This window comes from Branchiostoma floridae, chromosome 15 (assembly GCF_000003815.2).
Source record: "Branchiostoma floridae strain S238N-H82 chromosome 15, Bfl_VNyyK, whole genome shotgun sequence".
Lineage (NCBI taxonomy): Eukaryota > Metazoa > Chordata > Leptocardii > Amphioxiformes > Branchiostomatidae > Branchiostoma > Branchiostoma floridae.
The window spans coordinates 7,802,552-7,820,830 of NC_049993.1; the positions used below are offsets into that span (position 1 = coordinate 7,802,552).

At 39.7% G+C, this 18,279-nt stretch overlaps 2 protein-coding genes across 2 annotated transcripts in view; both read left to right on the top strand.

Annotated features, from left to right (window-relative positions):
- Positions 1-12,436, top strand: part of LOC118431817 (ATP-binding cassette sub-family D member 3-like) — a 16,858-nt gene extending 4,422 nt beyond the window's left edge. Inside the window, exons 5-22 of the mRNA XM_035843201.1 lie at positions 81-150; positions 435-461; positions 964-1,034; positions 1,426-1,549; positions 2,055-2,164; positions 2,901-2,990; positions 3,912-3,981; positions 4,209-4,278; positions 4,518-4,615; positions 5,023-5,114; positions 5,437-5,598; positions 6,471-6,534; positions 6,948-7,025; positions 7,510-7,575; positions 9,041-9,154; positions 9,446-9,541; positions 9,883-10,044; positions 11,102-12,436. Coding sequence (XP_035699094.1) covers positions 81-150; positions 435-461; positions 964-1,034; positions 1,426-1,549; positions 2,055-2,164; positions 2,901-2,990; positions 3,912-3,981; positions 4,209-4,278; positions 4,518-4,615; positions 5,023-5,114; positions 5,437-5,598; positions 6,471-6,534; positions 6,948-7,025; positions 7,510-7,575; positions 9,041-9,154; positions 9,446-9,541; positions 9,883-10,044; positions 11,102-11,179 — 1,642 coding nt within the window. The 3' untranslated portion in view covers positions 11,180-12,436. The remainder of the gene's footprint in view (positions 1-80; positions 151-434; positions 462-963; positions 1,035-1,425; positions 1,550-2,054; positions 2,165-2,900; positions 2,991-3,911; positions 3,982-4,208; positions 4,279-4,517; positions 4,616-5,022; positions 5,115-5,436; positions 5,599-6,470; positions 6,535-6,947; positions 7,026-7,509; positions 7,576-9,040; positions 9,155-9,445; positions 9,542-9,882; positions 10,045-11,101) is intronic.
- A 1,360-nt stretch (positions 12,437-13,796) lies between these two features.
- The window catches only part of LOC118432272 (proton-coupled folate transporter-like), a 4,694-nt gene continuing 211 nt past the window's right edge, over positions 13,797-18,279 (top strand). The window contains exons 1-8 of the mRNA XM_035843808.1: positions 13,797-14,035; positions 14,649-14,724; positions 15,234-15,379; positions 15,929-16,057; positions 16,397-16,557; positions 16,986-17,044; positions 17,195-17,323; positions 17,909-18,277. Coding sequence (XP_035699701.1) covers positions 13,898-14,035; positions 14,649-14,724; positions 15,234-15,379; positions 15,929-16,057; positions 16,397-16,557; positions 16,986-17,044; positions 17,195-17,323; positions 17,909-18,277 — 1,207 coding nt within the window. The 5' untranslated portion in view covers positions 13,797-13,897. The remainder of the gene's footprint in view (positions 14,036-14,648; positions 14,725-15,233; positions 15,380-15,928; positions 16,058-16,396; positions 16,558-16,985; positions 17,045-17,194; positions 17,324-17,908; positions 18,278-18,279) is intronic.

Consider the following 18,279-nt stretch of genomic DNA (forward strand, 5'->3'; position numbering starts at 1 on the left):
TTTTTACTAGTCCCTGTAGTTTATGATGATAATGATGTTATACAAGTCTTTGCTTCACACTTCTTTTCTTCTTCTTGCAGTGCTATCATTGGAAGGAGTATCCCGCTGTTCAAGCAGCATCTCTTTAAATTCATCTATGCCATGCCTGCGGTAAGATTCTGTCCCTGTTTTTTTTAACCTGATAGTGTTACAAACAAATCATATTTTGTTATACACTTATCACTGTAAATTTAAGAGCCTGTTTAATAGATTTTAAAGATAGGAGGAGGAGGAAAAATATTAGTAGCCCCTCAATTTTAGATAATCATTATGTATTCTGCAGTTGTTTTACGCTTTATTTGTGACTAGTTCTGTGATAAGTAGGCTGTTTCAATTACATATGTTTGCATTCATGGTGTTTCATTAAAATACGTTTTTAACTTTTCCGTGTACAGATTTCTCTGGTCAACAATGTTCTCAAGGTGAGTAATTAGATTTAACCTTTTTTGTGCATCAAAATTAAATGTTAAAGCAACAAAACAAAACTGATCAATTTTTTTTTTTTTACATTTCTATTTTGTCGCTGTTTTCTTTATTTCTCCACCTGGACCGAAGTAGGCTTGGCTACAGTATCTTCTATCAAATAGTAAATGTCTCTGGACAATAAACATCTTTAGATACTGTAAATGCAGAAATGTTCGTGGTGGATTAATGTTCGCGGTTTTCGCAGTGACCACTTCACCGCGAACTTAAAACCACCGCAAACATTTTTCTATTATAGTATTAGACTGCAGTCTATGGTGTTACCGCAAACTTGAAACCACCGTGAAAAAGTCCTTTTTCCCACTACCGCGAAATGAAATCCCCGGGAACTTAAATGTATTTACAGTAGTCCGTCCTTTCACCATCAAAACTACTTTTGATTCTCAACCAGAGTGGAAACCTGACAATGTTTTTTTAACATGTTTGTCTGTTACTTTACAGTTTGGCTTGAACGAGTTGAAGCTGAGATTTCGCACCAACCTGACCAACCATCTGTATAGCCAATACCTCAGGTAAGTAACCTTGTACTGCTTGTACCTGCCCCAAAAAAAATGACAAAGGCCAAAAATCTCAGTATTTGATCCATTAAAAGAGGACTACAAAGGATAGTGAAAAGTACCTGTGTGCACATAATGACAAAGGCATTGTGAACAATTACATGTAGTTAAGTGCAACATGTATTACTGAATAGATTATAATTTTATCAAAGGTTTATTGAAGTTTGTAAATATAACTAGGAATCAGATGAAAGAATTTAAAGATTTTTTTAGTCATTTCTACACGACTTTGTGATTATCTAAGTTTAATTTTACTTTAAAGTCCTGCTTACCTTTCTTCAGGGGTTTCACCTGCATTAAGATAATTTTTGAAGTTATGATCTAAAGTTCTGCTACTTTTCTTCAGGGGATTCACCTACTATAAGATGACAAACCTGGACAACAGGATTGCCAATGCAGACCAGCTGCTGACCCAGGATGTGGAGCGGTTCTGTAACTCAGTAGTGGACCTGTACTCCAACCTTAGTAAGGTGGGTATGGGCATGAGTGGGGAATTAGTTGTCATGGTGTTGTGTAGTATGTGTGTGCTATCAGGGTTGGTTAAGTCCACTGTCCTGATTGCCCGTGCTATTTAGGCCAGTGCATGTCATACCATACTTTCCGGAATGGGGCAGTGCAATTTTTTCATGAATGAGGGTATATATTGGTCTACTAGCTTGACTAATAAATCATGCAACTAGCAGCTTACCCAACTAACCAACCCTAGAAGATTGTACAGACAGGCATAAAGCAAGATTATGCTTCTTGCCATTTCTTATAAAGACATGACATCAGATGATCTACTCAAAGAACATATTTAGCAAGCTGAAAGAGTCTCAACTCCTTGGTCTTGTAGTTAGAATTGTTACATGCTTAAAGTCCGTGTGTTTGTGTGTATATGTGTGTGTGTGTGTATGTGTTTGTGTGTGTGTAGTTTGTTTGTATGCATGTATGAGTGCATTAACATTTTTCTTTCAATTTTTTCCATTTCTGCAGCCGATAGTTGACATAGTGATCTATGTGAAGAAGTTGACCGGCAGTATTGGTGCCCAGGGACCAGCTTCCATGTTAGGCTACCTGGTTTTCTCAGGCCTGATTCTCACAAGGTAAGATGTTCTCTATAGTGTAAAAATCTTAGTGGTTTAATACATAGGTTTTCTAGCCTTTTTTCTTCACCTATGGCTTGTTTAAGAAAGCTCTTGTCTTTACAATTGGTTTAGTGTCCAGGTCACAGAGCAAGTAAATTGCTACTCTCTAAGCAGAGGTTGATAGGGAAAATCATAAGAAAAAGGTTTCAATTTTTGCCATTAACCTCTGCTTGGAGGTAAATAATATCTGTTTCAATCAGTCATCAGCAAGTCTGTATGTGCCATATTTGGCCAGTCTGTGATGTCATTTATATCTAAATAGAAAAAAAGATACATACAAATCAGGGCTTTAGCCAGCTCAAAATTTTTTTCCGTCAGCCAATTACAATCGTCGCGAAAACCGCAAAAATTAATTAGAAGGACTGAACTAAGACCTTGAAAAACGGGTTTTAATGAAATTATCGTATGCGAAAGGGCGCAGACGCACATTGTCAACAATCATAACAATAGCAAAACAAACAGTGTGTGGCTTTTACGGCCGTGGACGGCGTCCCCAAGCCGCCTGTAGCTTCCACCAAGGATTTTTGTCTGTAAAGGTTGACGGATTGGTTCTAAAATTTTTCCGTCAGACGCAGCAAATTTCCGTCAATTGACGGAAAAACGGACGCTGGCTAGAGCCCTGATACAAATAGAAAATAAAGAATTTTCCCGTTGTTGGGGATGGCCATGTATTCATGTTTAAACCATGTTGCAGGTTGCGACGTCCCATCGGTAAGATGACAGTTCAGGAACAGAGGTACGAGGGAGAATTCCGCTACGTCAACTCCAGGCTCATCACCAACAGGTAAGGAAACACCTTGAAACAATTTCTGTTAGTCTGAAAAGTAAAGAATACAAGTGTCGTAGGTAAGGCTAGTTCTCCTTTATCTGTTGGGTAACCTGAAACAGAATATATAGGCCTGGGATATCAAGCCAACAGAGGGTGATCTCATCATATAGCAATATCTTCAAAATATTGCAGTTGTTTTCAAAATATTGCACGGTCCATTGACACAGATAAAGGTTACCTGACGGTCAAAGGTGAACTAGCATTCCAATAAGATCTGTCTGATGCATATTGTTTTGAAAGTTACCTGCACCAGTGCAGGTATGCAGATAGAAGTATTTTGAGCTCTGTCACGGAATTGCCTATGTCTGTAGTCAGTTTTACAATACCACTATTATGCAGTACCTCTGTAATGTGCAAGGAGTCCTGCATGGTAACACTGTTGTGGTACTAGCAGGGTTGTAGCCAGCACCTGTCCTTCAGTCCTTTGAGTTTGAAGGAATTTTGCAGCTGGGGACTGAAAAAAGTTTTCCCCATTCCGTCCCCTGGGACAGACAAAAATTGATATGTAAAGATATAAAAAAACTGAAACCCATGTGTTCTTCTTCACCAAGACAGATGTCATTGAACAGTTAGTCTACAAGCACAATTTGCACATCAGAATGCAGGAAATAGTGTTTCAGAGGGTCTTTATTTAAAAATTTTCTGGGACCCAGACCCCCTAGAAATGATGCGCAACGTCACGCCATGCCTTCGGTGCTCGATTCCCAGTCAAAATCAAGGGGACTGAAAATGATTTCAGGCTGGTTACAACCCTAGGTACTAGCACATTATCTGGGCACTAAAATTTGGATCAGGTTTAAAAAAAGTTGTACAAGTTTTTGTATCCTATTTTTGTGGATAGATCCTTGACAATCAATCTGTGTTTTGTTGCTATAGTGAGGAGATTGCATTCTACCAAGGCAACCAGCGGGAGAAGGCCACCATAGAATTGTCATTCCAGAAACTGGTCAGTTGCTTTAATTGGTTTAAACCATTGTATTTTAGACTTTCAAAGTTTGTTAAAAAAACATGTATGAATGTTCCAGAAGGGTAGAATGACTATCTCTACTTGGTTAAACAGATACTAAAAGTGTTTGGTATGTGGTCAACTATGAACACAATGTCATAGTATTACAAATTTTTGTGCTAATTTGATGCGTATGTTTAGGTTGAACAATTTTATTTTTGTTTCAGATTGAGCACCTGAGAACGTTCATCGTGTTCCGTTTCTCCATGGGATTTGTGGACAACATCATCGCTAAGTGTGAGTATTACTTTCTCAGGCAAATATTTACTCTATACATGTCTTACAGAAAGTTATGTGTACATGTTTATGAACTTGAAGAACAAGCCATCAAACAAGCATGTATTGCAGTCATTTGGGTGCTTGTATTTGGACACATCACAGAATACCTTTAATAGCCAAATTAATGGGCCACAAACCAAGAAATTCAATTTGCATGGCGTTTTATCCTAAAAGCCTATTGTTATACTTTTCCTCAGATGTGGCCACTGTGGTGGGGTACCTTGTTGTGAGTAGGCCATTCCTGGACCTGGCCCACCCCAGACATCGGCACAGCACACACAGTGAACTACTGGAGGTCAGCACTTGTGGCTTGTCTTTAGGCTTTAGAGTTTGCATACATGTATCACTAAGATTGATTTATTCATTTATTGGTTTGGCTGTTCAACATTGGGACCTGCTGTTGAATATGATCATGACCAGAAAATGTTGTACGCTATTTATTTTGTCACAACTACTTCAATGTGAAAACGTTTGGCTCTTGATGATGACTGTCCTCTACCTGGCTTCTACAAGAATGGTGAAAATTTTTATTTTTTAATTATTTTTTTAAAACACCAAAATCGAATTTTTTAAAATATGAATGTTTAATACAATATACAAAACATATTCTACACATATAATACGTTATGATACATCACAATAGATATTTTAGAGATTACTTTATACTGTAGGTAATTGATGATATAATTGTCTCCTGTACAGGACTACTACAAGAGTGGACGTATGCTGGTGAAGATGGCTCAAGCCATCGGCAGGATTGTCCTGGCTGGGAGGGAGATGACCAGGCTGGCTGGGTAACTCACTTTCTCTCAATTAAGCTCTCTCTCCCTTTCTCTCTCTCTCTGTCTCTTGCTCTCTCACTCTGTCATTTGCTCTCTCTCTCACACACACACGTACACAGTTAACACACACACACTCTGTCTCTTGCTGTCTCTCTCTCTTTCTCAGACACACACTCACACACACAAACACACACTCTCTGTCTTTTGCTCACTCTCTCTCACACTCACACACACTCACTCTCTGCCTCTTTCTCTTACAATCTATCTCTCCCTCTCTCTTCTGTAAGCAAAGTGTGAAAGAATTCTCGTATATCCTTAATTGTCTTTTCTCCAGGTTCACAGCCCGTGTGACTGAACTGATGAAGGTTCTCGGTGACCTGAACAAGGGGAAGTACGAGAGAACGATGGTGTCAGCGCAGAACAGGGACAGGGTCGAGTCTGAGGTGCCCCTCATCCCGGGCAGCGGGACTTTGGTGGAGCAGGACCACATCATAAAGTACAGCAGTTCTTGTGGTTATTTTTTAGGCCAATGGCATCTTAATTCGATTAATGCTACTTCACCTTTATCCACTGGGTAACCTTTATCCGTTGTATCTTAAAGTGGGTATTTATGGATATCAAGCCAACAGATGGTAGCTTGAAACTGCAATGTTTAGTGGAGCAGGACCACAATCATCATTAAGTACAGCAGTTTTTGTAGTTGTTATTTGTTATCTTTGAGTTGATTACCCACACAAAGTCCACTCAACTGGATATGCTTTTGGAAACGATCAGACGTTTCAGATGATATCCATTGTCTTTTCGTCGGTGACATTGAAGAGATCTAGTTGGAGAGCAGGTGTTTATATAGTCCTAACAATGAATTGATATGAAAGAGAAACCTGCTCTCCAACTAGATCTCTTCAGTGTCATTGAGGAAAGATAACAGATGTTAACTGAAATGTCTGACCACTTATATCCAGTTGTTTGAGTAATTGCTGTTCAGTCCACTCTAGCTCTCCAAGTATTCCAATCATTCATGATATTTTTAAAGTCCTCTACACGATCCCTGACATCCCTAGCTATTGGGTTGCCCAACTCAGGAATAAGCATGTCTTGGCCTCCAAAGTAACAGCTTACTTGCCAGCTCTCGCTTGTTCTTGTAACAGTGTCCTACGATTCTCATTCTTCCTCCCTCTTAGTGGTAGATAGGCAGGAGTTTGTCCCTTCAATTCTTCTTTTGTTGGATGCTGATTTGTAACTGTCAAAACCAGCTGGGAACTTTCCTGACACATTGACACCCATGAACCAAATGCACTAGCGTCGATAAAGGTTAGACATCCAGGAAGTAACTCTTTGCCGTATCGAACTTTCTTGTCATTTGTGTAGGTTTGAGCATGTTCCACTTGTCACACCAAATGGGGATGTGCTTGTCAAAGACCTTACGTTTGAGGTAAGTCCAGACTGCATCATAATGTGATAACCTGAAGCCATGAACTTTGTCAACACTTATTGTTTTTGTTGTTGTTGTCCTCATTTTACGTCTATTATTATGCTAGACATGGCCTCTTGGTACTTACATTTGAAGTGTGGCAGCATAACCATGTTTTTCAGAATTAAGTTTCTTATGAGCAAAGTATTCACTTCGTACATTTATTAAGTCTAGACATCCACATAAACAATATTTAAAGACTTGTTAATCTCTACAACTAGATTTAGTGATACTGAAATAGAATGATGGATGTCACTTGAAAAGTCTCCATTTCTTATCATTCATAGAGACTGTTGTCTTTCATTGCATATTGTATTTAGTTTTAGGTACCATTGAAGAATGTTGTGATATCATCTTGCCCCCCTCCCCTGCAGGTGAAGTCAGGATTGAATGTTCTGGTGTGTGGTCCTAACGGATGTGGGAAGAGCTCCCTCTTCAGAATACTGGGAGAGGTGAGGAACAGATGTGCTGCACGAAATATCGTAAATTTCTAGAACTCCATTTTAGATGATATGTAAGTTGTCCTACACCATGTACATATAAATGTTCTTTTTTAATATGTATTGCTTATGTGTTTGTCAGCAGGGCTAGCCCTTTGTAATAGCCATAGGCTAGTTGGGCAGCCCTGGCTGTGTGTTCGTTGCAGCCAAACCAATAAATAAAATAAAATAAAGTGTCAGTATTAGCCACTGTAGTGCCAGAACATGTAGAAACCTATTAAACGGGTTGTGTATCCGTGTGTATAAATCTTGTCTTTAAGTTAATCCTAATTAATGACCTACCAGTCAACACCTACAAACGCATGCACATACACCTTTCCTAATTCATACAATAATCCTCCTTTTATCATTAGGTACACATTAGGAATAATCATTGATAATGATTGTATACATGTCACTGTTTGCAGAAATAATTGTTTTTTGTTTGTATCTTCAGCTGTGGCCTTTGTTTGGAGGAACCATGACCAAGCCAAAGAACAAGAAGCTCTTCTACGTGCCTCAGGTATGGGTAACAAAACCTTTGGTATACATCAGGCCAAAGGTCTGTTTCTTACTAAATGCCATGGGTCAAGATACCTATAGATATGAAGTTGTATTTCAGGTTGAATTACATTCTGGAATGTTAGAGATTAGACTCTATAAACATCATGATTGCAGTATTATGGTCATATTTTCTGCCTAATCTGCAAGTAGTGCTTGGTACCATTCATTACTCTCAGTTAGTGGTGCGTACCGGTTCGCCGAACCGGACTTGGACTTGCTATAACTTTCGGTTCAAGTCCGGTTAAAACCGGAACGTCAAAAACCGGTTTTCTGGAAAACCGGAAATCTCTTTCTTGTTGTATACTAGTAACATCTAAAAACAACGCTAGATGCCTATGTAACTTTTTAATCGCAGCCAACAGGCCAGAAAATAACGTATTTCTGCGTATTGTCCTACCGCCATAAGCCAAGCACATGGTCGCGCCGCGGCAACCTTCTTTCAAAATCCGGCAACGGGCAAAAATGACAGGTTGACTTTAGCAATATTACCCATGAAAATAAAGCATGTGGATTTGTTTATCTCCTGGTATGGGTTTTAAGTCCCATATCTTCTAAAAATGAAGAAAATTTCCAAGATAAACAAGCTAAAACAAATCTCCGGCGCGACGACTGTAAATGACATTTGCCGCTTGCCGGGATACTTCACTGAAAGCATGGGTGAGTAGCTTGTTAAAAAGAAACACCGGCACGTTCTATTTAAAAAAAAAGTTTTAAGTTCTCAAACTTATGTTATACCTCCTACATTTATCTTTGTAACGAATGAATTTAAAATTAATTTTACGGTTGAATGTAGAAGATAAAAACACCGCACGCATCATTTCTACCCGCATTACAGTAGGCTATCCCATTGACCCCTATGACCTCGCAAGCGCCATTTTCAAATTTCGGCCGTCAAAAAAACATGCGGAAAATGTCGAATTTTGCCGTGATTTCCCGATAGTTTTTATTAAAAATCGATGTTTCTACACCTTTGAAAATGATGCAGTCGTCTTTGGCAATATTTTGATAGCATGCGGCCCAGCGGCGGGCGCCGGATACGCAAATGGGTCGCCGCCGTAGAGCAAGTCGCTTTATGCTTGTGTCTAACGTTAATTGGGAAACTTTAGCGACCGAAAAAAAACCGGACTTATAAGTCCGGACCTGAACCGGAATCTTTGGACTCGAGTCCGGACCTGAACCGGAATGTGAGCTTCGGTACGCACCACTACTCTCAGTCTGTAGTATTGGTCTTGTCAGCATGGTGGGATATGGTCTGCACACTGTGCTACTCATTGATAAATCATCAATAAAAAAAATCACAGGGAATACTTCACGATTTCCATCCATTCGATAGTCTCATAGCTTTAATTCACTATAGGGGCAGCACAAAATTTACAATGTATACCAAGGGTAATAACAAATTTCCAAACTGCCACGTGTTTCAGAGACCATACATGACTCTGGGCACCCTGAGGGACCAGGTCATCTACCCTGACACCCTGCAGGACATGAAGAAGAAAGGCTTCACTGATGAACAGCTACTGGGTCATCTCAAGGAGGTAGGAGGAGAATGGGAGATTGTTTTATCTGTTTTCATGTTGCTTTCATGTTGTGATGTTTTTGTTATTGTTAAATACATGTATTCTGTAATTGTTCCCCAGGCTTACCTGAAAAACAGGTTAATGACCTGAGTTATGGTTAAACAATGAAGGGATTTGCACACCCCTCCTTCACCTTAAAAAGTCATGTGCAGGCCAGGCGAACAGGTTGGCAAATGATTCTCGAGACAGAAGCACACCAACAATGATTTTTGTGGATATGACATTTTGTGTTTCCCCTGGGTTCTGTAGGTACAGCTAGAGAACATCCTAGAGCGTGAGGGGGGCTGGGACGCCGTGCAGGACTGGATGGATGTGCTGAGTGGAGGGGAGAAGCAGCGCATGGCTGTAAGTTATGTCTGATTGCTGCCCTCCATCCACCTCTGTCAAGGGGGTTGGCTTTTTGCAAGTCCAGTTTTCTAAGATCTTCATTGACACTGTCTACCCATCTCCTCTTGGGGTGCACACGTGGGTTCTGGCCCACTACAGACAAGTTCATGACCTTTCTTGGCCAGTTGTCGTGAGTCATTCTTTGCACATGGCCATACCAGCGGAGTCTGTCGTAGCACAAGATATCATGGAGTAAACCTAACCTACGCGTAAGCTGTTCAGATGGCACTCTTTCTGCCAGTCTTCTGGAGCATAACCACCTGAATACCAGATGATACTAATAATAAATGTTTTTTCAGATGGCGCGTCTGTTCTACCACAAGCCCCAGTTTGCTATTCTGGACGAGTGCACGTCGGCTGTGAGTGTGGATGTGGAGGGGTACATCTATAACCACTGTCGGGAGGTGGGCATCACTCTGTTCACCGTGTCCCACAGGAAGTCACTCTGGACCCACCACGAGGTAATCATGACATTCCTGTCAGCTTTTCAGACTTACACTGTTTGTTTGTTTGTTTTATTTGGATCTCCATTAGTGATACTAAATATAGTATCACTATTCTTCCTGGAGTCCTACAATACATGAGCGATAAATACAATACTTAAGCAACAAATCTTATACAATAAGTAAACAGAAAACCAACAAAATCAACTGAGGTAACTCAAAGTGAAGGATGGAGATCAGAGGTCAAATAAAAATGCCATAACTTAGGTTTTGTATGCAGAAGGTGAATAAAACATGATTAACAAAACATAATTGATTCTAACAAACTGAATATGCATTATGAATATAAGTACGAAGTAAAGTAGTCGTGATGATAATAAATAATATAATGTAAACAGCTATACATAACTGAAAATGACATTATCAACAAAATAAACCAAAGTAATGTATTACCAAAACAACAGCAACCGCTGAATGAAATAAAGGTAATATAAAAGAATTGGGTTGCCTTTGTCTTCGAACATATACAATGTACATGTATATACAACTGTACAACAATAATTATTCTATCATATTACCACCACATACTCAGTGGTGTCTTACTCAGTGGTGACTATACTGTCTTTCTCTACTAAGTTAAAGGGAAGGAATACAATTGTAGATAATCAATTTCTTATGTCAGCTGCAATCATGTCCAACTCTTTACCAATATAGGTCCAGTACAGTCATAATACACAAACCATTCTTGCTTGATAATGTTATGCCTAAATTATATTCCATGTCATAACTACATGGAAAACATTAAAAGTTAGTGTCTAGTGTTTCCACCTTGTTACTCAGTCATTAGTGTTTCTAGATTAGAATTGTTGCTTTTGCCATATCTTGTGTAATTATTGTTACAAGCTTATCCATTCATTCAAAAATCTTCTGGGCTTTTTTGTGGATCAAGCTTATGAAGCACAGCTTAATATTTAATTATGATGATAACATTTCAACAGTCTCAATGATAATTTTAAAATGAAAATTTGTATTAAACTTTCAACCATTGAAAACATTTTTCTTTGCCTCTTTCCAGTACTACCTCCACATGGATGGCAGGGGGTCATTTGAGTTCAAGCCTATCTCAGAGGACACTGTGGAGTTTGGGTCTTAAGTTTTCACACTGCAAAGACAAGAGAAAATGTATCAAACAGAACAAGGACTTTCATGTTGGTTTTCAACATCTTTGTTTAATTGTGTTCATTCAGTAGTGGTACAGAATATTACAAGTATGCAATTTTGTATATGTAATTATTTTTCAGAATAAGCTTTCAGTACCAAGTAGTAAGGGAACTTAATATACTTACTGCTGTGAAGACTCTTTAGTTTTGTACAGTATATGACCTATCATTCTCAGGTGTTGGTTTTGTACTGTATGCTGTGTAAAATGCTTGCATTGTACCAGTAATTCTCACCATTTTTTGTAGTCTAACCAGGCTGTCTCCAGCTTTAATTTTTTCCTCGTTGCTCTCATTGTTGGAAAGCACATGTTTTTCATTTTCCTTGTGAAATCAGTTTTATATGTCATACTTTAGCTCAGGGCTCTAGCTAGCGTCCGTTTTCCCGTCAATTGACGGAAATTTGCTGCATGTGACAAAAAATGTTTTAAACCAATCCGTCAACATTGACAGACAAAAATTTTTGGTGGAAGCTACAGGCGGCTTGGGAACATTGTCCACAGCCGTAAAAAGCCACACACTGTTTGTCTTGCTATTGTTATGATTGTTGACAATGTGTGTCGGCGCCCTTTCGCATACGATAATCTCATTAAAAGCCCGTTTTTCAAGGTCTCAGTTCCGTCTTTCTAACTTAATTTTTGCGGTTTTCGCGACAATGGGAATTGGCTGACGGAAAAGAAATTTGAGCTGGCTAAAGCCCTGCTTTAGCTTTTGGGGCAGATGGACTGAAATTTTCAATGGCCTGGAAAGATTAGAAGAACTGACTGAAAAAGGCCATTGCTTATTAGAACTTGGGCTGGCAAAACACCCCAAGGCCTGCCTGTTGAGAAATGATGGCCAGGCTACATTTTCTGCAACTACCTAAATATTCAGAGTAACAATTGAAAGAAAAGTAATCAGCAAGTAACCCCAGACAGTTGATTACTCAAATAAAAATGAGATCTCATAAATCTGTAATTATATCTTTCAAGTGTGTGATATGTTTAATAATGCATTGGTTTTATTTCAAAAATAATGTGAATAATCAGATTAAGTCTATTTCATAACCTAATCGGGTTTGCAGCATATTGTTGATTTCTAATTTAGATACATGTATACATATATATTTGTATATATGGTCCATTTACACGAATATTTAAAGTATGAAAGGTATGTTGTAAAATTGTCTTTGAAACAATAAAAAATTACCTGAATTATTGGTTTCCTCTGACTTGTTTTCTTGCTGTACCTCTTAAATGATGTGGCAGTTTGCTTTACTATTGAAATATTTCTTATTTTATATCTCTAAGCTTGCAGGTGAATGAGAGGATGTTTCTTCTTTTCAATAATTCAAACCAGGGCCAGTTACAGCCCTGGACAGCACAGTTTGAGTTACAGAGGCTAGTGGTGCTGAAGTTCATGTGATATCAACCCATTACTTTCAAAGTACACAACAAGTAGATAACGATGGACAAACAAGTCAAAACACAACGTCATGCCTTATGTAATGTGCAGTTGATAAGTGTCTGTATCACTAAGGTTGATGTTATTGGCAAACTTGTGCTATTGTTCGTGTCTGTGAATAGAAATTATACTTCTCAGAGACCAAAATGCTGTGTTGAACTATCTTGTTTCAATTCCATTATGTTGCATTTTATCAATGTTAGCTTATTATGCTAACTTTGTAATTGTAATATGTCGACATCGTTCTAAACTTTAATTGTAATGATCACAGTATAAGAATTTGGTCCAAGCATTCCGTTTCAGTGTTTGCATAACCGAATAGTATCGTGAAAGGAAGGCATATTAGACATTAACTTGCTATGGGGAGCATCCTAATGATTAAAGGAAGACATATTTTCTTAATGTTTAATAATGAGTAATGAAGCGTTATTTAAGGAGGTTTGGCTGGCGCCCCACAGTCAACACATCTGCCAAAACAGTGGTCAGTAAATATTTGAAGTGTCGGACAGTGTCCACGGCAGCAGATCAGACTACATTAAGAGATGTCGGTGGCACGCCTTGCCCAATAAACCCACCGTTCTTATCTTAATGTGTAATGGCATGTTAAACGAACTGGTGATTGTGGCAAGTACTTTTGAGCAAACAAAACAAAACAATTACAAAGTAACACCAAACTGTTATACTCAAAATCAGTTCACTCCTCTCAGTGGAATGAAAAATAGCGTAGAATTCTTTTTAGAATAGCGCTCCCATTGCATTTATTACATTCTTACTTCTGCGCAATTTGTTGTTCTTGTTTGGACAATGTCAAAGAAAGGATGTTCTGAGTTCCATTGATGAACGTTGACAATGTCTACAATGAAGACATCGTCTTACAATTTGTTTTGCTGTTGAAGTGACAGGGCTTAGGCCTATAGGGGGCACAACGTTTACAGTGTTTGTATTTTACTTTATATAACTACTGACCTATTTTTCAAGAGAGGTAAGGTAATATGGGCCTTTCTTATCGTGTTTGTCGTGGGCATGACAAAGTCTCCTCACCAGCTCTTCAGGCACGTCAGTCATAGTCTCCAAGCAGACGTGTCAGCTAGATAGAAAAAAAGAGAACAAATAGGGACAATAAGTTGCCATGGGTTTTCAGCCAGTCTTTTGCAGTGTATCCAGTTATCTAACGGCCGGTCAGTTTACTCCTCGGCTAATTAACTCCTTTTATGCTTTTATTCCTAACTTGGCCAAATTACTATTCGGCCAGGCCGAAGTCTGGTAGAGACTACGTCAGTCATTTAGACTTCAGTCAAGAGACCAGAGGTCCCGAGGTTATAGGCGGACGGCGAACGTTGACTGAAAAGGTAAAGAAAAATTCAATTTCTTCTCAAATCTGTTTTTAATCGTCAGGTAATAACTGATAGATTAAATGTTAAAAGCAAGAAGGGTTTAATGGGGGTACTTGGCAAAGCCAAAGGTAAATTCAGGGCGGCGGCAACGCTTACGTTACCTTGACGCACATTCCTATTCGTAAATCTAGGCAGCAAACAGTACAAAAGCGGAGAATCCATTGTGACTTTTGAGTAAAAGGTCGTTCGACTGCGCGACACGAAGAATCTGTATGTACATTAATGTCCAAGCACAAGTTGGTGGGGAAAACTCATGGTCCCCTTTCTCAAGTTATCCGTTTTTGTCTACCACCCGTTTTCTCTCCTCCAACAGCAGCCCCTGTTTGGAGAGAATATATGATTAACTTTTAATCACTCTTCACAAATATAGCAAACAAACAAATCAAGAAGAGGTTAGATAGAGGTGTACGAATAAGGAAGGGCTATTGTCTTGATCTAACATTTCTAACATGTTATTGTCTTGATAATGTCAACCTAACAGAAAAATTTGGGCCTTGATTTTGGTCGATCGTAGTTCCGCCGTGACTTTATCAACTGCATTGCATCACCGAGACGCTTATCTCTTCAGACAGCTGAAGAGGACTGGGCCAGTCGATCGAAAATGCCGGCGAATCCAAGTTTTGAGGAAGACGGTTCGTCCCCTGGTAAAATGATTTCCCGTTATTCTTTTTATTCTACTCATACAGAAAGTAAGCATCCTGGCTGGATTAAATATCATTTTTATAGATAATAGATAACAATGATAGTAGTTTTCTCCACAGGAGAAAGTAACAAAATGTACAATGGAATAAACTAAGTGGGTGGTTGCGTTTTGCGTCCCCATGTCACTACCCAAGTATATATCCAAGCTGACAAGAGTTTTTCGTCCTCCCCCTTGAGTCAAGGAGTGTCTGACATAGCAGCAATCCATGCCATGTATGGTCGTATCAAAACATAAATGATAAACAGCAGTTTATTTCAATCTCATTGGCTCTGATTGTATTTCATGGTCACGGATGATGCAACAAGGCTGATTTTAGTCCTTGCGTCGACATACAATAGTGGGTGACCGAGGAGTAACGTTGTATACATTATTAGTGTCATTGTTCTTACCCATATCTGATTATCAAAATACAAGAAAGCATCTAGTACCTAGCTTACTTTCCTATGACAGGAGCGAAGATTTCAGGAGACGCGACAGAAAAGAAGATGTCGGGAGACGCGACTAAAACATCCGAGAAGAAGTTTGATGACCCGCCTCAATCGGAGCCGGTCAAGCCTTACTGTCCTGTGACAGTGGAGCCGATCGCTTTTCTTGTGGTAAGTGTTTTGTTCAATAAAAGGCCATTCCACTTCTAGGCAATGGACTAGGTTGGTGGATGATGGAAATTATTCAACTAGGAGATAGCGGCGAACACTGTTTTTTGAAGGATTGAAGGCTGGAAGCTTGCATGCAGGAGGAAAACATTTGTCATCATCGAGAGGGTAACCAGACTTTTAGACTCAGGTAATTGAACATTACAACAATGAGAGCTAGAGAAAGACCTATTATAAAACGGCTCTCAATAGAGGGACAAGTAGTGTGAGATCTGCCGAACAATGGCCATGGAAGTACCAATAGAAAGGGGACAGAGAGACAAGTTTCGCCTGTGAGAGAGGGGTCCAGCTTTGATAATCTTTGATGCCATCTGAAAGCCAATGGTCGTGCAAGTTCTCCTTTGGATGCTGCCTCACAGTTGTATACGGTCCTTTGGGATGAGACAATTGGCTACATTCGGATGATATTTGTCTAAGAGTAATTTAGTTGACATATAAAATACTAATGATAGTTGAATAACAACTGTTTGCGTTGTTTTGGTTTGACGACAGGTCGTGGCGGTTTTGATGTGCCTGACACTGCAACAACAGTACATCTACTACCGCATCTCCGGCAACGGCACGGTCAACCAGCAGGGGTCCAGCTGCTACGGCAACAGCTCCAACTCATCGGAGTATCAGGTAGGAAACGATTACTTTCATGAAGAAGTATGATTGTGATTTTACTCTATCGAAAATAGTAAGTCCATCCAGGCGTGAGTGAATCAAATCGATCTTACCCAGCTTGTACTTTGGGGCAAAAATGTTATCTTACTCCTAAAGAAGCTTTTCTGATTGTACGCAACAAACATAAGTGGCAAAGAAATCTTTGGTAACACCTCTCCTGACGGAGTTGTTTTATCTGGTGTCATTTTTGTCAGTGAAAGACTGGTTGCCAAAAGTAGCTTACATGATGTTCCAGTGCAGTACGTGTAGCAACAGAGTACAAACTTTTTCTTTCACATTTCCTGTGTCACCCAGGACAAACAAGGCGCTCAGGCAGAAGCCATCCAATGGGCCACAGCCATACAGCTGGCTGGTGGCATCCCTGCCCTTATAGTAACGGTTCTCATTGGTTCTTTGTCCGACAAGCTCGGCAGGAAGCTCAATCTTATCATCCCCGTCGCGGGCACCCTGGCCAGGTGAGTATGTCTATCTTGGAGTTTATAACTTTCGTTCAACACAAGCAAATTGCTTATCATGCATATAGGTGAGCATGTCGTTTAGGGCCTGGTCTCATTTGTCCTACGGCTATCGTACGATTGCAAATTGATAATCGTCCACGTGTGCTACAAACTTCAGCTGTCTTGTTACCGAAAAAGGGGGCCTTAGCTCATTGTCCGTGGTTGGTTCTGCCACAACTTAGCGGAAATCCGAAGACGAATGTGACCAGTCCGTCACTCTTCAGTTTAAGCTTATAAATCAATTTCACCAAGGCTACAACTTAAATGTTTTCTAAATGACAGAATACATCATGATGAAATAAACATAGAATCAGCTTTATCTTAAAGACAGATATAGATAGAAAAGACTCTTAAGAATCATATTTCATTTTTATTTTATTTTCCAGGTTAATCCTTGCCGCCTGTGTCGTCCAGTTTAACCTTCCACTAGCGGTACTCATACCGGGTAAGGCTACGGACACATTTACATAATATTCATCATGTTACGCTTTACTAGGCTTTATCATTTTATATGAATATGGCATGATTATTGTAAGCTATCTCTAACACAGGTCTCTACCGAAGAACCATTATTTTGTTGTGATCGTTTATCCAGCGTCCTTCATCAATGGTCTGACGGGTAACAACGCTGCGTTGATCGGAGGTTCGTTTGCGTACATCGCTGACATCACGGTGGAGGGGACGTCTCGCTACTTCCGACACGCCATCATGACCGCCGTTTTGGGTAATGTTGTGGTTTTACAAGTTTTATTTCTTTCCTCTCCTTAGTAGTAAATGGCAAACTTTGTTAAGTGTTGTAGAAACTATGCTAGTAGTATTAATGACGCTGTACATGTAAATGTCACAATGTATGAAATTGTTGATACTTTTTAATAAATCTTTTAAAAAAGAAGTTAGCGATGGCTGACCTTGACAAAACTTGCCAAAAAACACACGAATACATGGGATTTATGTTAATAACCTTGTTTAAAGTGTGAAGATCAAAGAGGTTGTAGGGAGATAATACATTGTACTACATGAAACATGCAAAATCGCTGCAGGTTCTGTGGCAAACTATAACTCATGGCCATGTTCTAGCAATTGATTGGTCGTTTGTTCCATCGATCGATTGATCAGTTGACTGGTTCATTGATAAACTATATATTTCCTTGATTGACTGATGGTACAATTTATCAATTGATGGTAACCATTCTCACAAACCGTAGGGTTGAAAATTTAAAAAACAAATTACTTCCCAAATCATAATTTTGACGCAAGGAGAGAAAAAATCACAACCCTAACTGTATGATTTCCCTTTTCCTTCTTCAAGGAATGGCTGTGATCGTCTCGGCCCTGGGCGGGAGTTTTTGGTTCCAAGCACTCGGCTTCCCTGCTGGGATTTCCCAACCATTTTGGTTCAGTGTGGGTTTGTGCGCCTTCTGCCTCCTGTACACCATCTTCGCTATCAAGGAGACGTGGCCGCGACAGCCTGGCAGTCAGCTGTGCGCGCTGTCCAACATCACCGGCTTCATCCAGCTCTTCAGGGGCAAAAGGAAGACACCCAGGTGGCCGCTGGGTGTCCTTCTCTTCTCGTATTTTCTCCTCTTCGGCGTGAACAACTCTGTGTTGGGAGTGTTCCTCACCTATTCCATCGGCCCGCCGTTTTTGCTGGGCTCCGGACTATGTGGGGTACTTTCCAGT